At 38.7% G+C, this 26,275-nt stretch overlaps 1 protein-coding gene across 4 annotated transcripts in view; it reads right to left on the minus strand.

Annotated features, from left to right (window-relative positions):
• Window positions 1–26,275, minus strand: part of LOC127657842 (nectin-2-like) — a 93,131-nt gene that overhangs the window by 26,336 nt on the left and 40,520 nt on the right. For 2 of the 4 annotated variants that reach the window (XM_052146779.1, XM_052146778.1), the window contains exons 3-6: window positions 26,001–26,253; window positions 24,413–24,709; window positions 23,889–24,006; window positions 22,068–22,216 (exon numbers count right to left, since the gene is read on the minus strand). In XM_052146779.1, coding sequence (XP_052002739.1) covers window positions 22,068–22,216; window positions 23,889–24,006; window positions 24,413–24,709; window positions 26,001–26,253 — 817 coding nt within the window. Of the gene's footprint in view, window positions 1–5,838; window positions 6,152–6,688; window positions 6,746–8,723; window positions 13,510–22,067; window positions 22,217–23,888; window positions 24,007–24,412; window positions 24,710–26,000; window positions 26,254–26,275 lie in introns of those variants that run through there. The other 2 variants (XM_052146781.1, XM_052146777.1) reach the window with 2 other exon arrangements.

Here is a 26,275-nt window from a genome sequence, read left to right on the forward strand (position 1 = left end):
CTTTTACCCATCACAATATACAAGTGAGGCAATGCATGCCTGCTTTTAAAAAAAAGGAAATGTGTGTGTGTGTGTGTGTGTGTGTGTGTGTGTGTGTGTGTGTGTGTGTGTGTGTGTGTGTGTCCACTCAGAACGGACTAAAAACAAACAGTCAACCTCTGTTTTTGCAGGTGGGCCATCTCTCAGGGGAGGGGGCAGAAAGAGTGAGAGTGAGTGAGAAGGAGAGAGACAGAGCAGAGTCTCTGGTCTGGCTAGTTTTATGGGGTCTTGATATCACACAGACCAGAGATCGAGAAAGAAAGAAAATAAAGCTGAAAAGATGAAATATGGAAGAAAATAATTTTCTCCCCTCTCAGCCCATCACGGTCTTGATATATAAATCCCTCCCTCATTCTAGCTCCTCAAGTCCGTCCTCTCTCTGTCCTACACTCATTCTGCTGTTGTGGCAGAGGGCCAGACATGTTCCACCTCTGGGATATCTTTAATATCAGTCATTCCAGCCACCTTTCCTGTGACAACCCCAAAGTCAGCAAGTCAGTCAGAAAGTCTGCAAGACTACTGCTGCCTAAATGTGACAGAACGATCATATTCACAAGATAAGACCATTTTGAGTGAGAAACACATTAGTTTACTTTGCAGTCTTGATTTTTTAGGGGTTTTAGTTGTAAAGTTGTTATTTGAAAATAATTTATTTTACATAATTCAAGTAAACTTGTGACTTCTTTGGAAGTTTGCTGTGGCCCCCTTTTGCTTCCCGGGCCCCTGGTTGAGAATCACTCTGCTAGTGTACTCTCAAATGCTGACAAAATGTACTTTTTGTAGATATACATTAATGTACAGTCTTTGCCTCCTTATAATAGGGACCAAAACGAATTTACACCCTTCACATTTTGATGACTCAATCCTGCATTTTGTCAAATCAAATGCTCTCTAGAACAAGAATATCCCTCCCCCAATGCCTCTGACTAGTGATACCAAGTAACAAATGATAGTTCATGAGAGAGAAGCAAACTAAAGGCTATTGGCTATTGTCCTGCCCTAACTTCCTGTGTCAATATGAAATACATCAACACAGGAAAGAAAACTGTGCTTGTCAAGTCAATTCGTACTTTAAGAATCATGGCAGAAGCAAATTGGTACTAGGGATGTTAAAAAAAAAAAACTACCAATTTTGATAATCCACTAGTTAGTGTGTTGTCCGAATGACTAGTCGACTAGTTGGTGTTATGGGATCCATGTATATTTAGACTCCGTTTTGTTCATGTGACCCCAATCAGACACGTTTCAGAGATATACAGATGCTAAATGCAGCACTTCAACATGGTAACTAATGGATATTCAACAAATAAATAGGCTAAATAACTATACCATCTTATAGCACAAAACTATAGGCTCCAAGGCCTATAGGCTCCAATACAGAGCAGCACAAAACCGATTATGAACATCCTGAATGCAGAATGATCATTTCAGTGTAACTGGAGTGCTTCAAATTGATCATTGCTTCACAATCAAAAGGGAAGAACTGTAAGACTGAGGGTACACAACATCTAGTTCACAACATCCAGCAGTTTAAATCTTTTTTACTGCAACTCTTTATTTAAACAGTTTCAGACAGAATCAGCAAATAACTTTAATCTCTCCAAAGCACCTCACAAATACTGCACGAGCATTACTTACAGCAGAGGATTTAACATTTGGCAGTGATATTTTTGAAAGGTAATGTTGATGCGGCACTTTGATGACTGAAACAGCAGTGGTGCATAAAATGCTGCCTGATATTCACTGTTAAGCACAACCACGAAAAAACATTCTACGAAAGGTGGCATCTCTAAACTAATTACAGTGCATCCGGAAAGTATTCACAGCGCTTCACTTTTTCCACATTTTGTTATGTTACAGCCTTATTCCAAAATGGCAACGTGAAAGATGTTTGTTTGAAATCTTTGCAAATTTTAAAAAATTCATAAATAAAATCACATGAGTGAAGTTGTGCAGAAAATATTACACATTTAGCCAGTTTAAGAAGCGACAGTCTTGTGTAACAAAACTACATTTCCCATGATTGTTTGTGGGAGCACAAGTTTGTTCACTTTTAATGCCATGCTAGACTCTTTGGCGAGTTCCATTGTGAAATCCAGGTTAAATTATAATTTGTTTCTGATCCTTATTTAATAAAAAAGTTATAATTGACAGAATTGTTAAAAAAAAACTTTTCAACTGTGTCAGCAAAATAAAACAATCCTCTCAAAAGACTACTGTAGTAATATCAATAACACACCTAATGCACATCATTTGCTCTTCATTTAGTTAAACCAGCGCTAAAAAGCTTGTCTTTGACATGAATAGAAATAGTGAGAAAGAAACTGGACAATGTAACCGAAATAACCTGAATGCACATTACAATCGTAATAACAACTTCCGAAATCTTAAGTAGGAACTTCCAAAGAGGACTAGAAGGAAGCATACCTGACAGAGACAGATAAAAAGCTAACAACCGAGAGACGATAACTATTACAGAGTCAACATAGGATACTGGTGATACATGTCAGATTAAGTCTATTTTCTCATCCCTACAGATTGATTATGTGCTCTGTCCCCTCTTTACATACGGCTTCATCAACCAATCATTTCCCTTAAATGACAGTGTGTCTAAAAGGTCACTGGATCGTCTCTCCATGGTAAAAACTCTGTCATGGAAGAGTGGCAAAAGAATCACGAATTACTCTCCAGAACCAATGGATCAATCATCCATACTCAACGCAATTGATAAGGTCAGACAGGCCACAAGAAGAACCCCCACTGGGCCTAATCTATCTATTCATCTGTTATCAATGTGCAATGTTGTAGCCTCCGGGTGCCCAAAGGAGACAGGGGACACCAGACACTTCTCACAGCCTGTCAGCTCAGGGCAACATGGGTCAATCCAATCTCCCACTGAGTACGGGTGCGTGTACAAGCATGTCCAATTCATGGAAACACCACAGATGACGGAAGTGTCATGGCTTCGGGGCCACATCACACCACAGCATCCTCGATTTTTCACTCTATACTATATTCCTCTCTCTTTTTCCATCTTTCCAAAGACATCCAGCTCCCTGACAGGGAATAAAATTAGAGCCTTTGGTACAGACTAATTATTAACCGAACATCTGAATAGTTCTGAGTGTTTGTGCATGTTAAGAAGGGGGATGAAATGTGTTGTCGGGCTGTCTAGCAGTGCATGATCTCATGAACTCTCTTTTAGCCAGCATCTATCCCATGATGCCGCTTATACCCTCACTCACAGATTGGCAATGACACAGCATTTCCTCCTTTAATACTCAGCCTGTGGCACTGTAAACTCCTAACCTTCATGGGGGTGTGCTATGACTTTTGTTTCAGTGGATAAAAGGCCCAAGGAGGGGTTGTCTTATATATTTGTTTTGTTCTGACATATGAGACAAGCTTTTCAGTAATTCAGAAGTTTCTGCCCTTTAGTTCAGTCCATGTTAAGTCTCAACAGAGACAGTATAAGTAGGAGGAAATGGACCAAACATGAATGGGAGAAATCTTAACACTCTGTTAGCTATCTGCTAGAATTCCCATTCTTCTTGAACCCCAGAGTCTTTGCTTCATGGGTACTCAGTTTCAGTAACATGTCATGTGACTGATTACTCAAAGGCAGAAATAACATTTTGAGAGCCCTCCAAAAATAATCTGTCACTGGTAACACATCTGCAATATTATAATGAAATATTAGCAATTTATAGGTTGCTTGGAAAAAATTATGAATTATGAAAAGTTATGAATGGCCATAAATAGGTAATCATGGTTTTTGTGGCATAATCTCTTAAAAATGATGTGACCGTCACAACATTTTTGTAAAATGACATTATGTGGATCATTAAATGTATTGCGGTAGTTCAAAATGAAAAGCGAGGTAAATGTTTAGCCAAACAGATGAGGTTTTAAAGGCTAATCCTCTATCGAGTTTTAAATCAACAAAACTTACCTCCCTAACCGAAACCTTAAACCTTAATCAAACCAATACAATCATAAAAAGCAAATGTGAGATGAAAAACAAATGAGATTTTTAAGGTTAGTGCTCTATCAAGTTAAAAGTAATAAACAAAACTGATGTCCCTACCCTAAACCTTTAACCTAAACCTAACTGATATTGTCATAAAAGCAAATGGCAGATGAAAACACAATTGTTGAAGCACCAACATAATTTATTAGTGTGGCTTATGGGTCGATTTGCATTTTGTTGAGGACTCATGCCTTGTTTTTTGTGTTGAAAATAAAAGCTACCATGCAACTTAATCACATTATTAAACACTTCTAAATGAAGTTGGTTATGTAATAGAAATGTAACAATGCATCACCTTACAACTACTTATCACCATGGACTATAGTGGAATTTTTGTTTATGTCATAACATAGCATTGAGAGAGGAAAGGGTGAAAAGTGTTTACAAACTGATCATCTGCCGTTTAATTGTGATTTGTGTGAAAGTGAACAAAATACATTGTTGTTGTACTGCCTCTAGTGTTCATTTCACCAGGAAACTGACACAATATTTATAACAAACCACATAAAACTCCTTTAGCAAAAATGTAATGCGATATGAGACTAGGAGCCAGTTGCATAAATCTGTTTAGACTAATCTTACAAGTTACTTGGACTTTCATTTAAGACTGGTCTCAACTTTTTCTGTCAGTTGTATAAACATTTAGATCAGTCTAATTAAAGACCAAAATGTACGACTTTTGTTTACATTCTATAATGCCATGGAAATAACTGTCAGCTGAGCTAATTTCACAAAAGTAGTTTTGGACTTCTGCAATGACAAACTTTGACCTTTGGGTTCATGAATGGGCATTACAAAGAGAAAGGGTTCTCAAAGACTATTCAAACCCATTGGAAGTATTTTCTGACAAATAAGTCATTGAGAAACTAAGATTTCCAAGAAATAAAATTGTGGAATTGGCATCTGATCTTGAGGAGCATTAGAGGCCTGCTATTTCAAGAAATTTTAGCATCCCTCCACTGCTACAAATATGACTAGCTCTACGCTTTTTTGCCACAAGATGTTATAAACGCAGTTGGAGAATTCATTGGGGTACACAAGTTTACGAAATCATGAATTATACATCAAGTTTCTTGTGTGCTTGTGACAGACTTCCAGTGGTTCTGACTGACATCTCTACTTTGAATAAGTTGAAGATGGATTTTTTTCCATTTTCCATCGATGGAACACACATTAGGATTCAGGCGCCTTCAAATGAAACCTTGGCTTCTCACACCTTTTTTGAACCCACACAGTCCCTCAAACTCATTACTGTGCCAAAACAAGGAGTGTTATTGAAACATGTTCTGGAGTCCTGAAACTAAAATTTCATTGTATGCACGGAGAGCTCAGAATAAATCCAGACAGTGTGTGCAACATATTCTGTGCCTGCGTTGTTCTACACAACATGGCAAGGTAAGAATACAAACAATGTGTCCGTAATTGGAACTTCAAGCTACATTTACACCAATGACTCTACTTTGAATGATTTAAGAGCTTTCCCTTTAACATAGATCTTGCACTCCTAGACCTAGATGAAGACCAAGTGCTTGATGAAAATTTGGAGATCATTAAGGCTTCAGCTTAGATCTGTGTGTTATGTTCGGCAAATGATTGTGGAAAAGTTTTTCTCTGTATAACTGTAAAACTAATGAAATTGAAATGATGACTAAAAATGTGCCCTAAACATCTTATATTTAATATATATATTAATATTATTATAATTTTGTGAGCACTACAAACTTCTGAAATGCTACTACTTAAAAAAACAGCTGAATGATATAGGCCAATATAAAAAATGTCTTTAATGTGATTCGATTAAACAAGTGAAGTCATCAGGAAATATGTAAAATTATTGAATACTTCTTGTAATGATAAATGAGATCTACAGTTCATGTCCAAGGTTCTGCAGCTCCAATTTCAGCTTAGTTTTCTCTAATTCCAGTTTTTGTATCTCTAATTTTAGTTTTGCTTCTTGCAATGTCAACACTTCATAATGTTTTTCATGTATGAGGTTCATGGTGATCTTGTTTGGAGGGCCTTTCTGTGACTCCATTCCCGAGTTGCTTCCAGCAAGTGGCACCTGGCTGCTGTCCGAAACATCTTAATTAAAAAATAAAAGAATAAAATAAAAAATTAGGTGCATAGGGAGAGACAGAAACTCTTTGTTGCAATTTTGTAAGTTGAGTTGTCTGCTAGAATTTGGTTGCCACTATATGCAGTCTGTCAGACACAAAGCGGACATCTTTCTACAATAGGCATTTGATGAGGGTTGCAAACTTTCAACCACCCATTATGTGACAGGAGGTGGAATACTATCACTGTGTCTGGAAACCCTTTCAAAAACGTATTAGAGATGGTTATATTATGGTATTGAATAATTACCATATTCAAGTATCATAGTACATGTACATTTTTTGCTAATTTACAGTGTTATAACAATAAAAATACATGCACATTTTATGTAACAGAAATCTCTTTCTCACATTCAAACTGGATACACGTTGTTGCATTGATACTATTTATGGAAAGTGTTGCATCAGTTTGCATTAAAATATTTATTCGTGATATCGGACAGGTCATCCCGGGTTATACGCCTGGCAACCCTGACATGCTTGCAAATCTAACCAAGAGCTTTACCTTTACTTTTCGCTGTCTGGTCCTGGTTAGTCACTGGAGCATCTTCATCTTGACTTGCTAACATTGTAAAGAGAGCGGAGAATCACGTTAGTTAGCTAGCTGCTACAAGACTTGGCACAGAACAAAGTTACACAATACAAACAGCGAGAATACTGTACAGTATACTTTGAAGCAGGTGTTGTGTCAAAATCTGACTGCCTGCAAGATACTGACTCCCTGCTATATGACCGGCTCTTATCCCTAAAGCCCACCCCTACACCCACCCCTAACCTCATTGGTCCATACCCCTCTAAAGACCATCCCTACACCCACCCCTAACCCTAACCTCATTGGTCCCTACCCCTCTAAAGCCCATCCCTACACCTAAGCCTAAACATAGGGATACTAGGGAGTCCAAATTCGGCACTACACCACTAACGTCCTGCCGATATCACCGTATATTTTATTCACCAGCTCTTTTGTCCTTTTTAATTTACCTGTTGGTTTTCCTCTTGTTGCTGTTTTTTCTTTTTTAGATATTTCTTTTTTCCTCTTTCACCGTATTTTTTAAACATTTGTGCACATCTTTGACAGTTCGGGCAACCGACAGATTGACACTATAAACTTTTTCTGTTATTGTGGGCCAAGCCTTGTTTTAATTATTTACTTTCAAATCACAAAATTTGGTCATTACAATCGATTTTATGCTACAGACTTACATTGGCATCTTAAGTTAATTAGACTAGTTGTTAGATGCAGTCTTAAGTTAATGGCAATGTTACGCAACCAGCCCCAGGTTGAATTTTTACTGCCTTACTGGTGTAGTTTTTTTGTTGAAATGAAAAATGTTTGACACATAACTGTCTGAAATGTCATTGAAACTTAATCTTGACAAGCATTTTGGATTTTTCTGATTTTCGCCATTCATGTAGATAGGAGCTGTACTTGTCTGCCTATGACATTCATAGAAAATACTTGCCCAGGATAGTTACCAAGATGGCTACCAAGTGAAATGACTTGCCTTAAAGGACACAGTCAGTCTGACTTCTGAATCCATCAGCTAAATTGTGTACAAAATAAACTCACAGCTGTGCTAGCCAATGATTGTGTCTCAGGACAAGTGGAACACACCATTATGCACTAACATAAGGCCATTATCATGATACATTTAGCTAGTGTTGCGGGAGGAAGAGAGAGAGAGAGACCCAAAAAAACGACAGAGGAAAGAGGCAGCTGGTCCTCACGCCAGGTTGCAACTCAGAGCAATTAGAGCAGGCAGATGGCTAAATGACCAAGAAAAAAAACTCAGACTCCAAACGACAGTGACAAGTGTGCCAGGAGCACAGAGATTGTGACCCTGTCAACTGAAAGAGAAAGAGAGGGAAAGACAGAATCTAGGGCACAGCTACTATTGGAGGAAAACAGTCTGTTATTATATTAACAGGCACAATCGTCGTCCCCTGCTAAAGCATGCAGACCATTGAAGACGGATTCTACCAGCTGAATACATTGATGATACTAACTCTTTCGGTTTCACGCCCCCCTCATTTGCAACTGCCTCTTGTGTGCTCTTGGTTAAATTTGAACTTGCTGAGATATATCTGTCAAGTTTGTGTAAACAAAGAGGCTTTTTGAGGGCAGAGTTCCTGCACAGCTGAAGGATGCAGAGACCGTCACTATTGTTGATAACATGACTGCATAACCTAAAGGGGAGAAACTCCAACACCAGTTCAACCACATTCCTAAGCTATTTATAGTGCATGTGGTTTTTAGTGTACTTTAATAATGTTGCTTTTTCAGGCCTTTTTCAGTGAGTATTGACGCTGACTACCACCCCTGTCACAAGTTCTAATCCAGGGTGTGCTGAGTGACTCCAGCCAAGTCTCTTAAGCAACCAAATTGACCCGGTTGCTAGGGAGGGTAGAGTCACATGGGGTAACCTCCTTGTGGTCGCAATTAGTGGTTCTTGTTCTCAATAGGGCGCGTGGTAAGTTGTGCGTGGATCGCGGAGAGTAGCATGAGCCTCCACATGCTGTGAGTTTCCACGGTGTCATGCACAACGAGCCACGTGATAAGATGCGTGGATTGACTGTCTCAGAAATGAAGGCAACTGAGACTTGTTCTCCGCCTCTCGGATTGAGGTGAGTAACCGGGCCACCACGAGGACCTACTAAGAAGTGGGAATTGGGCATTCCAAATTGGAAGAAAAGGGGATAAAATAATAATAAAATCATAATAATAATGTCGCTTTTTTTGTAATTAATGCAGATACACTAGTGAAAGTTTACCTTTATTCGTTTTTTTATTATTTACGTAGTTACAATGACACTTCTGAAAATGCACTATTTTAGTTACATAGTTTTTAACTTATGACATTACAATGACACCTCTGAAAGTTTACCTTTTTTATTTAGTTTGTTTCTTCACGCAGTTACTGTAACAAACATCTGAACATGAACAATTTTAGTTACATCGTTTTTTAATTACACCATTACAGCAAAACTTTAATTAGTTAGTTTATTATTTGTGCAGTTACAGCAACACTTCTGAAAGTGCTATTTTTTTGTCACATGGCTTTTATTTACACAGTTACACTTCTGAAAATGTTTAGTCATGTTATTTTTTAGATATTTTTAATTACCTTGCTAAAGCAACAACTCTGAAAGTGCACTGTTGTTTTAAATACGTTGATACAGGGATATGTCTGAAAGCACAGACAAAACAAATAAAGATTCAAACTGCAACATAGCAAAAATATTAAATTGAAAGTCATGTGCTTTAGCAGTCACACCTGCATATTTTGCTTTACAATGAGCAAGAAGTTTTTACATTTACATGTATGCAACTCACTCTCTTGCATAGCCCATTTAGCTCCATTTCAGTCTGCAGTGTTAGCTGTGACAGGTGACTTATCAAGACTGACACATACACAGCTAACTGAGCATTCAGTCACCATTCACAACCAAAAAACCCAGACCGAAAAGACTGCAGGGAAACAAAGCATGTGGGATTTATTGGAGCTGTAGAACATTCAGCACATACCAAGATCATTGTCAAATATCAGTAAGACTTTAATAATAGCAACCAAATAAAAAAAGGACAAAATTACAAAGACTAACTCAAAAACATTTTCAGACAAGAAAAACAAAACTTAAAAGCAATGCAATGTGGATAAGCATTTAGTACAGATGTGTTTCTGTGTGCATTAGAAAGCACTGCTCAACAGTTTACAGCACAAACACATTACAGGCATCAATAAATCACTCAAGAGTAAAAACAATTAAAGCACAGATAGTTCAACAAAATATATTTCTTTAAAGAAACAGTTAAATTAACTGATATTAAAACAAAACTATGCATCCATGCTCACAGTACTGACATATCCATACACAAGGAAGTGACTTCACTGTTTGTTTCACTTGTTTATATATTTATATTATATACACAGGAGGGATGGTTTATGACAGGTGATATTAAGGCTTTAAATGTATGTGTGCATGTAAGAATTTAAAAACATCTAAGCCAGAAAATGACAGACAACGACATTAAGGAAACTGTAACGTCCTATATTTAAAGAGAGTTCACCTAAAATGAACATTTTGGCATCATTTACTCGCCCTCATGTTGTCCCAAACCGGTTTGTTTTTTCTTCCATGAAAAACCAAAGGAGATGATAGGCAGAATAACCGCCTAGATCACCATTCATTTTCATTGTATGGAAAAAAAATAAATAAAAAACGCATTCTGTTTAAAAAACATTTTGCGTACAAGGAGCAAAGAAAGCCATGCAGGTTTAGAACGATATGAGGGCGAGTAAACAATGAAAGAATTTCCAGGGTGAACTGTCCCTTTAAGATTTCACACTCTTGTCGTTCACTTGTCTTCTACTTAAACTTCCACCATAGAGGTGACTTCCTTAATATTCTCAAGGCATCAATTCCTTCATTACCGAACTCCTGGTGGAGATGGCGAGCTGGAAGGTCAGAGTGTTCTCATCTAATGAGGAGCTAAAACGCTCTGCCTCTCTGAGCACGAGTGACGACATCACTTCCTCTACTCTCACAGTCACATGAAAGGACAGATTGCAGTCTGACTTTTCAATCAGGATGTAAACTAGGCTGTGTTAATGCCTGGCCTATTCAGTGCTAGTCACACTGCTGGGCTGGCGGCAGATCAGAGCGTCATTGCATCAGGGTTGAGGCTGAATTGACCCGTTTCAGACTGACCACCTTTTCAAAGAGGAGAACAACTCTTTTAAATGGCATTGAACCAGATGTCGCCTTAATAGGGCAACTGAATCAAGACAACAGCCCAGGAAAACAACACTAGAGTACCCTGTGTGCCCTCTCATGGTCAGAAACAGAGAGGGACACTTATAGACTCAAGGGCAGCTGGCCTGACAAATGATTTAGAGACTGTGTATGTGTGTGTGTGTGAGATGTCCAGTTTAAATCATACTGTGTACGTGTGTATGAGACCCTGAGAGAGTAGAGGAATAACTCTGCCCTAGAGTCAGACACCACTTAACACACACACAAGATAGAGAGCCTTACCATGTGAAAGTGTATAAAAAACCCTTTGTTTAGAACAGGTGAAACTAGTACAGTCGACACTTGATTACTGATATAATTATGTGATATGTGCTCTTATATATCAAGCCGCCTTATTGATACACACTGAGCCGTGGATGACATGCGCAACATTCTACGTGGATATCCATTTCGCCCCGTCTCCGTATCTATAACATTTAGAATTATAGAAATGTTTTCATTTGTAAGAAAAATAAAATGTGTACATACAGTAGTTTACAATCAAATCGAACTATAAACACAACCTTCATTTAATATCCCCCCTGCTAGGTAGTGAATTTCACCTATCTGAGAGGAACAACACTAAAACAAGGAAATTACTGAGTAAGTGATGCGTAACTGTGCTGTTAGAGGAGAGGTATATTTAGCCATGTGACCACGGTAACCACCCTGGACGTGGAGTGTAGTTATAACTATGGATTTGCTAGATGTACATAAATGGATTCAATATCACTTTAGTAATTAACACTGCAAAAACAGATCTTAAACAGTATTTTTGTTTTGTTAACTAAGTTATTAAGTTAAAATATCTAGACATCTTTTCTTTTTTTTATCAGATTACTTTACAATATGTGTGAATCTCAAAAAGCCTGCCAAGAAAATGTCTTTTTTTTTTTTTCAGCATTCTATAATTGTAACATATTTACTTGGACGTATTAAATCTTTCCTACAATGTGACATTTAAACCCTGACATGCCTTGTTTTTATTCTTACAGCGATATGGTTAATCAAAACAATCCTTATCCAATGCATAAGGAAATAATAAATGTGCAGGAATAACCTTTCATCACTTAAACACACTCACGCTGCCTTGAACACATCTAGAACATCGTTTTCCTGATAAAACGGATTGAGGGTGAAAACGAACACATCATGCATCAACATTTGATTTGATTAGCCTCAGAACCAAATGATTCACTTGTGATTCAGGTCACGTGATTCAGCAATTGAGTGCAGTATAATGAGTGGCTCAGAGTGAACTGTACACTTTATCTCAAAATGGATGAGTGTGAGGGTGAATTACAGGAAGGAAGGTCACAGTCCAATATTAGACAGGAAAATAGCAGTATGATTGATTTAGGGTGTAACAGATAAAAAGCACCATCCATCTTTGACTCCTTCAAAATCTACACAAATACACAACAACTTCCACAACTCGTGCCGAGAAAGAGCAAGAAATGTAGGGAAGAGGCCGAATGAGTGTGCTCTAACCAAACTCAACTGTGTTGAGTGAATCAAGTCTTACGTCCTTAAATCATGATCAATAGATTCATTAAAATTGTGATTACATAACAAGCAGTACAGTGGAATTACTTACAAATTCATGTGTTCATTTCATAAATATTATGCAGTGTCAACATTTGAAGTTTTGTATTAATGTTCTCTCAGAATGTGTCACCATGGCAACCAGAGCAATAGTTAGGAATTGGAAGCCTGACAGTTATGCATTTAGTAGTCTCTATTTCCTTTACCCGATCCTGCTTTAATCTGTGCTATATCCCCAGGTATTAATTCATCCATTCGTTAATTAAATCCATCCATTAATCCTTTCTCTCATGGTGTTTGATGCCATAATTTGTTTTAACATTAAAATGAATATTCTTTAAGAGGAAGAAAAGCATTCTTTTTGGAAGCGGTCCAGTGCTCTTTCGCAATCTTTCTTTATTCAGTCCCATCGCTCACCAGCACAGAACCTCTCTCTCCTCTCCTCTTACACATAGACAGCAGTCCGTGAGATCACAGAGCCGTCCCTCTGGGACTCCATATCATCATCGATGTCATCGTCATGTGGGCGGAGCTGTAGGATGGGTCCACCTCCGGTGAAATGATCGTATCGCTCATCCTCTTCCATCAGTTCATCGAATTTCTTCCTTTCTACCTCGTCGATGTCTCTACTAAGCAGGATATCCTCTGCTGTGTGAGTATGTGTAGTCTCAAGCAGAGTCACGCCCCCTGGATGCATGCCCTGATTGGGCGCTTTCTCGTTAAGTCCCACCTCTCCTCTGTATATTGGCGTGTTGTTGTTTCCAGTGTTTCCGGTGCCATTTTTGCTGGATTTAGCAGAGCCGAAGAGGCGAGTAAAGGAGTCATAGGGAGTACCAGTTGGCTTGCCGGTGCCGCGGTATCCATGTTGTTGGCGGCGGTTATGGTTAACCAGGTAGAAGGTCAAGCCACTGATCAGTAAGATGGCCAGGACACACGCGAAGATCACGCCCGCGATCACACCCGCATTTGAGGGGGGAGGAGATTGTTCTAGAGATAGAAAGATGAAAAGAGAAATGAAAAGTAGTAGTAAGAGAAACAGAATTAGACAAGCTACATGAAAGGGAAATGAGAGGTCAAATGTTTAAAGGGATATTTCATCCAAAAATAAAAAATCTCACTCACCCTCATGTGGTTTCAAACCAGTGTGACTTTCTTCTGTGGAACTCAAAAGTGGAAATTCTGAAGACTGTGTTTGTCACTCTTTTCAATACAATTACAATGAATGGGGAAGGAAGCTTTCACACTTCAAAAAGGACACAAAAAGCACCATAAAATTAATCCACATGACTTGTGCATTATATTCCAAGTCTTCTGAAGTCATACAATTGCTTTGTGAGAAAAAGACAAACATTTCAGTCGTTATACACTGATAATCTTCCCCTCCAGTGAAGTCTTATCTCTAGAACCGCTGCAACCAGATCATTAAATCAGGAAGTTAAATAGATCAGCCCAATTTGTTAAGGAATCATTTAGACTGCTTTTGTGAACCAGATCAACTGATTTATTGAAAAGATCAAAATTTAACACAATGATAATTCAAAAAGAAAACTGAAATTATTCAAAAATAGGACATCACAACTTCTCTTATGAACACAACAAGGAGAGCTAGGATGGATCAAGAATTTCAGTGAATAACTTCTATTTAGTTTCACACAGTAATTTTTTTAGTAATCACACTGTTATCGTACAATAGCCCTTTTATGGTGCTTTTGCATAATTTTTTTATGCTTAAAGCGCTCCAGTCCCCGTTCATTGTAAAGGCATGAAAATAAAGTGACAAGTATATCATTCAAAATGTCTTCTTTTGTGTACCATGTAAGAACTTCATACGGTTTGGAACAACATAAGAATTTTCATTTTTGGATTAACTAAATCTATAAGAGATGGAGGGGGAAATTATTTATTTGCAGTGACTATAAGTGCAATTACTGTGTGTGTGTGTGTGTGTGTGTGTGTGTGTGTGTGTGTGTGTGTGTGTGTCACGCTTGCATGCTGGAGTGCACGTGGGAGGGTGACATTTCTGTCCAATTCCTAAGGCCAGTTTGCAGAGTTCACACTAAAAACCGCACAATAAAGAGGGAATCACAGCACCAACATGCAGCCTCAACATACAACAGAGGAGAGAGGATGATGGACAAATGGATGCATGGCTGGTTGATGGATGGATAGACAGATGGATGAGAGAAGGGGAGGCATATGAGAGGAGGCTTGGATTGACAGGGGGAGAGAGCAGACAGACACATCGGCCTTGAAGCCACAAATACACAACAGCACACAGCAGCTTCTCATTGCCTGATGAGTGTGTGCGTGTGTGTGTGAAGACTTGACAAGCACTGCTGAAAGAGAGCAATGTATGTGTTAACACACACACACACACACACACACACACACACACACACACACACACAAGAAAATGCCACACTCCACACAAAAAACAAAACATAATTTATCAAAACTCTTAACTTATTCATTGATTGTCAACTCACTTTTTCTTGAGCGTTTCACACTAGGGTCACACAATTAATTGAAGGAATTATCGAGATTACAGTTGTCACAAACCTTTCATGAAAAGTGCCAACTACACATTCCATCAAATTTTTGCTGTGGTTAAGCATGGTAATTAAACACAGACATGTCCATTCCTCATTTGTGTGCAATTTATTCAAAATGTGAAAAATACTGTTTAACATGCAACAAAGAGGCGCAATATGAAGTATAAGTAAGGGATAATGTACAGTCAGCCGGTTGTTAGTGCAAAAGACTCTGACAGGGACCCTGACACGAAGCGGAGGGGTCTTGCATCACTCTGAAGGGGTTTATTTGGTGATAACAACCACCTGACTGTACATGATCCTGCTTATTGCATGGCTACTAAAATTCATGGATATAAAATATTGATTTGCATTGACATTTTGTAATTATGTGGAAAGAAAGAAATCGCTGAACAGCTGAAATTCACCTCCGGTTTGCGTCAGAGATCAGTTGGTGTTTATTTTGTAATTAATGAACATCTGACAGCACACTCTGTATCTTATTACAAGACTAATTGCCAAATAAATAAATAAATGCACATGAAACATTGATTTGAGTTGAAATTATTTTGTTAGCTTACTTGTAGAGAACGCACAGTGATCCGGGAAGCATTAAAGATGGCTTGCAAATACCCAGATAGCGCCATTGACCAATCAGAATAGAGTATTCAAGAGAGCCGTGTAATAATGATGTTTAAAACAGCAATTAGGTAATTCAGGAACACAGTTCTCAGGTTAATTAATATGTACTGCTTACATAATGTTACAAAAATGAAGTATCTTAATTTAAATTCTTCCAATAAAAATGTATTTCACCAGCAGGGAAATAATACACACTTTTGATTTTTGTCATAATCCTGCACAAAGACACATCTAACTAAGGAGGTATTCAAATGTACTAGTGCTTCAGTCAACATGTTCCCATTAGCCACCCAATGTGGTCTTGTCTCTCCTACACACACACACACACACACACACACACCGCCACCTCCCACTCTTTCATGTTGTTCTGATCTTTAAATCAATCTCTCGCTGCCTGCCCTAGTCCACTGAATTATACATGACAGTCTGATCATATAGCAGCCACACACACACACACACCACTAAATGATTTGATTACTGTAAGATTTTATGCTCACATACAAATAGCAATACAAGGAAGTCACATCATTTTTATTTGTATAGTGCTTTTCACAACACACATTGTTTCAAAGCAGCTTTACAGAAAATCATGCAAAAACAGAAAATGAAACTGTAATATCTATAAAAACTTAGAATCATCATTGTGTAGTTTGATTAAATATGATTGTATAAAAAAATAATTCTTAAATAATAATTGTATTTAGGACTCCAGTGAGCAAGTGAAGGTGACACAAAACTCCATAAGATGCTGGTTAATGGAGAAAAATAACCTATATAAAAATTATGTTTGTTTTAAACTGCAACAGATTTCAAGCATTCTACGCTGAGGGCAACAACAATTAGAACTAGATTTTTTAACTTTCTGAAGAAAATGTGTGTTGCTTGCCTGTGCAAAAGTTACAATGCTAGGACGTTGCTATGAGTTTGCTAGGGTGGTTTTTCTCCATACAAAAACTCCACATGCTAACTAATTTGTTTGGGCCTAAAATATAGTCAAATACATGAACGCTTCTTCTGTAAAAATGTCAGACCACAATACACATTCCCATTAAAGTGCACTATAGTGGATATTAGCACAAACTGTCCTCTTCTATGGTCAGTTTTCTCATTCAAGTGAACTACTGGCATGGTGTGGTAACAAGTTACAGCTAGCAGCCTAAATATGAATGCATCCAGATTAATTGCACAGACATTTGATAATATCACCTCCTTTAGTATTGAGATTTGTTACTGCCACACCAAGGCAAGAACGAAAGCACATCCAACAGGACGGTGCATTTGCAATGTGTTGGCTAAGCATTTGAGAACTTGAGTACTGAATGTTTCTGGCTTTCAGAATGAGAAATAGAGCTGTTTGCCTTAGCAATCACAACTAATTATAATTATTTAGTTTCATTTTCTTTCTTCAAGCATTGGCAGTATATTAATAAATGTACATATTAGAGCTCTGAAAGAGTCTAAATGAATGGCTGAATGAAGTGGATGAATGAAGCCTTCGTCTTGGAGCTTTTTTTCCCCAATCAATCACTTCTGAATGCTTCACTTCCTTTTCTATTCTTTTTTTCTGACACACCATTGGACAGGAGAGAGAGGGACAAGGTGGAAAAGGAGATTTTTTTTCATGGCAGCTGGACCAAGAACATGGCTAAATCTCCAGAGTTGAAAATGAATTGTGGGGGTGTGTGTGTGTTGAATCTGGGTTGGCATTGCCTGCCTGCGAGCTGCACGAGGCCGAGTGCTGAGAAGTGATTTGGATTGGAAGTTGGATTCTTGGCTCTGGCTGGGGTTCCTGCCCACAAGCAGAGGTGGACTTCAAAAAAATGCTTGGTGGTATCTCTGTACCGCACGCTCACTTTCAGGAGAAACACAGAGACAAGATCTGTGCGGGCTGACCTTAGTCGCCATGGAGATAGTTGCTGGGGGCGAAGAAAGCAATGCAACCTGGAAGAAAGAGGTCATTTTATGGCTGTCAACACGGCTGCATTTAAGCGTGCCACTTCACAGTTAACCAACACTTCCCCAGCACTCAATAGCACCTGTCTCCTCACCGCAATCACATCTCTCTCCACAGATATTCGCACATGAAATCCTACACTTCACTAGTGTAGGTCACAATGGTTGACTAGTTTATTAGTCATCCAACAACCGATAATTTAATTACCAGGTTAGTTTATCTACAGGTTTTCTTATTTTTTCAGATTTTTGTAGCAATGGTGCTTTAGCATGCTGGCAGTGTGATGTGCTACAACTGTTAAACGGGTTGGAAAAGTTACATCTTTAAATTCATCCCTTTTAATTCCCCCATTGCCGCTACAACCAACCACCACTGAGTTGCGCCTTATGCCGTTTATTATGCCGAGTTTACACTACACGATTTTAAGCCCAATTTTCGCTTGTGGAGATCGCCGACAAAAGCCTGAAATCATAGGCAAATGTGAGCTCACTCCCGTGAGCGACGAACGCAATGTATGAACTATCAAAGATGCGATAGCTGACACGTCGCAGAGGAAACGCTGATGTCAGCGAGATATCTCGAAAGTTAAATATCTGGACCGGTCTACGATTCCAAATCGTGCAATGTGAAATATATTTTGACTGAATACAACAGCAACGTTGACCTACAGCCAATGAGAGAGCAAGAAACGGGGCACGGGAAGTTTCAGTGGGAAGAGTCCTGATGAACCTGCAACAGAACATCAACTAGCATGTCTGCGGTATCAAGAAAGTCTAATTGGACCGAAGAGATGGAGGAAAAATAAGTGGAACATTGGCAGGAGCACCAGTGCCTATTTGATGTTTCCTCTGAACTGTACCACAACCGGGTGGAGAAAGAGTACAGTTGGAGAGAAATGGCCAATTATCTTGGATAGTCAGGTAAGCAAATAGGTAAATTTTTCAGGAGGAACTACTTTTTCATATTGTAACCAATAAAATACATGATGCCTTTACACATTATGTAAAGGCTATTAAGAACATACACATCATATTCTGAAATGCATAACGTATGATCACACATTTGTTTTCGTATCTCATATCACTTACTCTGTTGTGAAACGTACTTTGGAGTCCAGGCAGAGTCGTCGGGGATTCGTCGATAGTGAAATGTTTTGTAATATGTTCACCCCTGTCCCTCGTCGTGTAATTTGAAAATGATACAACTTCCATGACAAGACAGACAGTTGTGTAATATACCACAACTACCACAATCCAACGTCTTTGAAAATCGTGTAGTGTGTAGGAGGCATTAAGCATCCCACCATGAGTGATGCGGTTTTAAGAAGCCATGTTAAGTTTAAAATAGTCCATTTATAAATGCATATCAAGATCCCTGCATTATGTTCCATTCCACTGCACTCCATCTAGCTGTTTTAGAATGAGTTATGCATCTTAAACAGCCACTAAGAAATGCATCCAAACGGATCATGTGATTCCAAAACCATCCTTATTAAACAGTGATTCTTAAAGACTGCAAATGTCAGCTAAACTACTGTCCCAAACTAATTTTAGCATTTGTCTGCAAAGCATAGCCTAGATTGCCCACTACAATTAGAAAATGTACATGCTGTAATTTTTTTGTTTTTGTGTAGTTGAGCAACAGATTTTATCTATCCAAGTGTACGACAAAATGCGTAATCGAATATTTGAAGGAAGGAACAATTACTCAGTTGAAAACACATCGTGAGTCACTTGTCTTTTGGAGCATGTGTATAACTCAAGAGGCCAATTGTGGTCCTAATACTGTGTTTACACTCTGAACGAAACCAAGCTACAATCACATTATCTGGATCTGTCAGACTTAAATCGGACAAATTGTATGATTTCAGTTGGACAAAAGCATTTACAAGAAGAATTATTGTTTTAGTCTGACAGTAATTGAACTTTGCAAGTGCAAGTGCATGTGAATGAGTGGCTGGAGAAAAAGGTAAAAATCACACAGTGTTAATTTCCCTCCCTATTTACATTATGAGGCTGATTAGCATTTTTCATTCTCTCAGTCCAGGAGATTCTCACTCTTCCTTTGACAGAGGAGTGGAGGATAAGAGGCCAGGAGCTGAAACAGCAGAGAGTGACTTTCCTCGCCGAGAGCCTCTTTTGGGGGAGATGGCCACAGAAGGAGTGTGGGGGATGGCAGGTTTGGAAGGCACAGAAGTGATTGGCTCGAGAGAGTTTGAAGCAGAGCCGAAGAGATGAAGGATGAAAGTGATGCGGACGGAAGAGTAGAGGATAAAGGATGCACGTGTGATGGGGGAGACGAGGGAGATTAAGATCCCAGGGGGTTAAACGCCACCAGCATTTATCTGCTACACCCTCTTCACTTGTTTCCTCTCTTCCTGTTTGTCCTTTCTTGCTTTCACTCCATTAGAATATTGGTCACACCAAAAGAGGGGGGGAAGGTAAGTTAGTATACAGTGTTTGTTAAGTACTGTAGGAGATTTTTTTTCCCCTGAATGAGCAAAGATCTGCCTTAAAGCAAGGACATGTTGATGTGTGTGTGTGTGTGTGTGTGTGTGTGTGTGTGTGTGTGTGTGTGTGTGTGTGTGTGTGTGTGTGTGTGTGTGAGAGAGAGAGCAAAAAGAGGGGGGTTGGAGGAAGGTAGAGATTTAAAACCGAAGTTGTGAGAGTAAAGGACTTTTTTTACCCATTACCCAAGATCCATTACCCTTGCTCGGCACTAAAGAAGCTCAGTCCCTCCGCAGTCAACCATGTGTATATTTTATTCCATCAGCCTGTCACAAGACATCAGAATGGGCCAGAAAAGCCCAGGAAAAAAGCCAAGAGAGAGATGAGTTTGGATCACATGACGGTGATCAAACAGCACTCACCCTGGATATGTTTAAGGGCAGGCAGGCGGAGTTTATTTAGCATTCAGATGTCAGAAATTCTACCCAAATCCACCCTCATCCTCATGCCATCCCAGATGTGTATGACTTTTTCTTCTACAGAACACAAATTATGATTTTTTTAAGAATATTTCAGCTCTGTAGGTCCATATAATTCAAGTGAATGTGTGCCAAAATGTGACGCTCCAAAAAGCACATTAAGGCAGCATAAAAGTAATCCATACAACTCCAGTGTTTTAATCTATATTTTTAGAAGCGAAATGATATGTCTGGGTGAGAAACATATGAATATTTAAGTCCTTTTTTTGCTTGAAATTATTCTCCCTGCCCATTAGGGGACGATATGAATGAAGAATGTGAATCAACAAAAATACAAGAAGAATGTAAAAGTGACATGTTTCTCACCGACACCTATCATATCTCTCCTGAAGACATGGATTTAAACGCTGGATTCTTTTATGGATTACTTTTATGCTGATTTATGTGAATTTTGGAGCTTCAAAATTCTGGCAACCATTCACTTGCAATGTATGGACGAAAAGAGCTAGATATTCTTCTAAAACTCTTCATTTGAGTTCAGCAAATAAAATAAAGTCATACACATCTGGGATGGTAAGTAAAAGATGGGAGTCATTTTCATTTTTGGGTGACCTATTCCTTTAATATCATCATCAAACTAACTGACACAAATATTGTTTTTATTATTTTGACAAGAATAATGAAGACGAGGTGAAAAAGATGCCTCATGACCACAATTAAACCATCTGAATTAATACTTACTGTCGACGAAAATACGGCAAGAACAAAATCAACATGGCAAGATATTAACAATACAAAATGTTTTTAGATGAAAAATGTTAGTTACACGCTAGTCAGAATGTGAAGAGAAACTCACATTGAGAATACAAAAATATTAAAATACTACACATCATGAAATATTCTAAACGGTTTCTAAAACACAGAAAACGAATAGTCTCGAAAGCATGAAGTACTTCATAATTCCACATTACTGTAAATTACTCATGAAATTATTTTTGTCTACTAATATATGCTATTTCAGTCAGAGTAAAATGGACTGAAATGAATAAATACAGAAAGACGAAATACTGACTAAATTGAAAGAAAATGGTCTAAGAGCAAAAATTATTACTAAAAATCAACACCACCCAAATACAGCTGCACAAAACCCAACCCCACCCAACACAGTAACACATACACAATCCTCTCTTAAAAAAAAAATAAACCTCTTTAAGAATTCTAAGGAAAGCTGTGTCACAGTTTGAGACATATTACTCCAGATCCAAAAAGCCCAGACAAAAGGAAACCACAGTCATAAAAAGACCACATGCACAAAGGGCTGACAGTGCATGCAGAGGCTGAAGTAAAAAGAAAAAGTGCTTTGGGCCTGAAATGTAGCTGCTAATTTGCCCAACTAATGTCCCATCACCACCTAACACTCAAATGTAAGTGTGCGTCTGTATGATGAATAACCCACAAGAGACCACGCAATGTCTTGTGCAAACAGACTAACCTCTTACAAAGACGGTGACCTGATCTCTGCCCATTCCCAGACTGTTCCTGACCTCACAGATGAAGCTGGTGTTGATGCTGTCGTCAACCTTCACCACGGCAAGACGATTCTCCTGCACCTGCACAGTGTCAGGCATCGGTCCTGACAAACTGTGGGACAGCATTCTCACAGCATTAGCAACACTAACCTTTTAAGAATATTTCTAATATGTTTACAGCTTATCAGAAAAAAAAGGCCTCAAAAGTATAAAAGGAATATTCCAGGATTTATACAAGTTAAACTCAATCAACAGCAGTTGTGGCATAATGTTATTAACCACAAAAAAAAAAGATGTGACTAGTCCTCCCTTTTCTTTAAAAAAAGCAAACAAATCGATGTTACAGTGAGGCACTTAAAAGTGGAAGAAAATGGGGCCTATTTTTGGAGGGTTTAAAGGGCAGAAATATGATTAATTGGATAATTCTTCTGTTAAAATTAAAAAGTTCACACAGTCAGTGTTTGGGATTGACAACAGTATTTACTTACAGGGGAGTCTTGAAATGTCCCGTTCATACAACAGCTTACAGTAGCGACTCGAATGCTTTCTGTATGAACGAACAACCAAAGTCACCACCGTATTCTAACAGCTGTAACCATAGTCATAGTGACTAAAGATGCGACTAAAGATGGCGTCGTCCATAACAGCAACCTGTCTTATATTTTTAATTATGCGGCAGCAATTGTTGTAAGTCCAATTGAGGTGTGAATTCATTCATTAGATCATAATTAACAGACAGCAGCTTTGAATGCATTTTAACCATGTGCAGAGGGCAGCTTTTGTGTCAAACGGCTCGCATCCGTGAGCACTGCAGCCGGCTGAAGACAGCAGCAGATGACACACAGCTCATTTCTGAGTTAATGAAACCCCTATGTAAAACACACGAGACACACGTGTGTACAGTGCAGCGTGTTTCTCACTGTACATGACGTAACTAACAAATAGTTATCCAGTGTGGTTCCGTTCATACAGCACAGGATTGCAGAGAATGCGGTTGAGACCAGAACATTTTCGGGTGTCAGTTCGGTTATTGAATGCAGTTTTCACTCTCGAAAATTGCCAAACTCTGTGTGAGCGTAACCGTATTAGTCACTCAGAACAGGTCTCTGACAACCGTATTCTGCTGCTAACGTGGCCATAAAGTATAATAAGTCAAATCTGTGCAAATCTATGTTTTTACAGTCTGCTTTGAATGTTAATTTTTACAGCATTATGTCGTCATGGCAAGTTGTAAAACAGAGTATAACTTCATACAGAAATGGTTAGTAAACTAAATCACAAATAGTTTACGTTTAGTGGTTATAATTTTGAAATGGTGAATATTTGAACATTTAAGGATTGGCCATATTCACTTTCATTTTAAGTGCCTCACTGTAACCCAGAGTTTTGCTTTTATTACAGAAAAGAAGGGACAAGATTAAACTTCACTTGTATTGAACCTGAAATATTCCTTTAAAATGTATGAATGCCATTGCATTAGGTAACAAAATATCAAACATTATTTATATAAGTGGCATTGATTCCAAACATATTGAAACAGTTCCATAGTTCTGGTTACTCTGTTAGGGAACCAATGCAAACTTTATGCAAACAGGATGTACTAAACAAGAAAAGTGAAGTTCTGATAAAAGTCCTATTATTGTTTGTTTGCAGATGCCACTTGGATTGATATTTCCCCATCCAAGGAAATTCATAAATTTTTAAGTGTCGTACAACAAGTGTCCAAACAACACTGAATTTGGGCCACTGTAATCTGAATGGGCAGATGCAAAGGAAATGCTCACGTTCTCCAGGTGACAGTGGTGGGGACGGGGTTTCCATCAGCTTGACAAGTCAAAAACGCACTTGTCCGACCCTTGTACCAGTTGTTATCATAACCTACGATCTGTACCTGGGGAGGATCTGAGACAGAGAGAGAATTATTGAATTGGTGGATCAAACAACTCTGCAAAATCTTTGCTGAATGATAACCAGACTTCATGAAGGAGTTCATCCTTGAGGAACTGAAGTCTTCAGCAAATCAAAAACTGATACGGTTGGTCAGCCAACTACATGATTCTAGATGACCTCATTGACCTTTATCTTGTGTTGCTGGTACAACCAGCACTGAAATACCTTGGGGCAATTTGCTTAATGACCATTACTAATGTCTGGTATGTTCTGTAGATACATTATTAGCTAAACCAGTTTAGACGTGACTCACTACAAAGCAATTTCTCAACTGTAGAAATAGGGCTGCAGTCAGCAATTGAGCAATTTGGATGAGTGTTCAAGTATTTGATGGTCTGATTAAAAACTGAAGTCTTACATTCAACAGTAAGCTTCATTGGGAAGGTCTCAGGTTGGGTCATGGTTCGATGTGACACCACGCAGCTGATGTCTTTGCCGTTATCCGAGGGCTGTGGTATCAACATGTACTCGCTCTGGACGGAGACCGTGTTATCTGAATTGTCCGTCTTCAACGGTGTTGTCACGTTTCCATTAACCGCTGTGGTCCAAGAAATGGTCGCTGCTGGACGGCCATTGGAAGATTCACAGCGTGCCACGATGACCGGGGTATTGCCAGCTTGAACTGTGATGGTAGTAGCCATGTTCCTTGGTTTAGCTTTGGGACAGACAGAGAGGGAGAGCTTGAACTTTATTTTGTGGTATACTTGAGTGAGGGAAGATGAGGAGGATGAGGAAAGGAAGTGGAGAAGGGAAGATCAGAGCTCGGCTTGTCATGACACACACTAGCACAGCGCTCACATTGTACTCAGATTTTGCTCTTAGAAAGACATCACAGAGAGGGAAAGGAGAAAGCAGGGGAGACGGAGAACGACAAGGGAGCGATGGCTTCTCAGAATGATAAGCAGGAAGATCAATAGAACAGAGAGAGTGAGAGGAGGAGGAAAGGCAAGTGAGAGCCCGGCCAAGGTTACTGCCACATTTCACACACATTAACAGCAGGACAATTGATCTGACAATACCATTTATAAATCCCCTTTAAGCCTGCAAACGGACACTGACGTGAGCATGCGCGTGCACACACACACACACACACACACACACACAAACATGCTCTTAGGAGCAAAACGGGGCTGCAACTAAAGGCTGTTTTATAATAAATTATCGACAGATTACTTAATCTGTTTTTCAGATGAATCGATTAATCAATTAAAAATTGGTTATTTTAAAATGGGTATTTGAGTTGCATTTGAAGCCATTGTAAAATGACTATAAATGCATATCTGTGACCACAAATGTATAAATGCATGCTCTATAGTTTGCTTATGCTATACATGCAACACAAACTTTTCAATATAAATTGCAGATATAAAATGCAATTTTAAAATTGCAGCCTTTCACATAAAAAAAATTATAATTTCTCCACAATTTGGAAGCACTTTGGACATTCTAAATAATATTAAAAGAAAAGCAAAACCACATACTAAGTGTTAAAAGCTTAAATACACCACAGGAATACACGCATTCCCTGCTCTGTGCATAGAGACGCTTAATAGGCTGTTCACACCAAATGTGTGTTTACGTCTAAAAGCAGTAAACGGAGTTCAACAGATTACACGTCACCTAAAAAAAACATGGCGAAAAGCTGAAATAAATGTATAAAAAAAAAGGTTGAGAACCACTGGTCTAGCACATTTAAATAGAAAAACAACTGAAAATCAATACAGACGGACGCAACACATGCGCCACACATTCGGTGTGAATGGCCCCTTTCTGTCATTGATTCCTATGAATCCCATATACAACTAATCAGTCATTACATTTGTTGTCAAATAATTGTATTATTCATAATTTTATCATTTGAATTGATTTCTTGTTGTAGCTGAATTCATTTCCTATCATGTGTGTTCCTATCTTTATGTTTCTATTCAACACAAACATACACTCACCCAGCATGATCAGTGAAGAGACACCCTGTTCATTGCCGGAAGGGTAGGTGGCATATTCGCAGATGTATCGGCCCTCGTCAGTCATTTTCACATCTCTTATTTGAATGGATGGATTGTCCAGAGAAGGAGAGTTTGACAAAAAACTGACACGTCCTGCAAGAGGGGATAGGGTTGGGTAACTGACCCCAAAATTTGGATGGAAAACTGCAATGTTGGTTCGCTCTCCTTCGGTGGGTTCTAAGATCCATGACACCTACATGCAAGAGAACACATGG

The sequence above is a fragment of the Xyrauchen texanus genome, chromosome 17 (assembly GCF_025860055.1).
Source record: "Xyrauchen texanus isolate HMW12.3.18 chromosome 17, RBS_HiC_50CHRs, whole genome shotgun sequence".
NCBI classification, from domain to species: Eukaryota; Metazoa; Chordata; class Actinopteri; order Cypriniformes; family Catostomidae; genus Xyrauchen; species Xyrauchen texanus.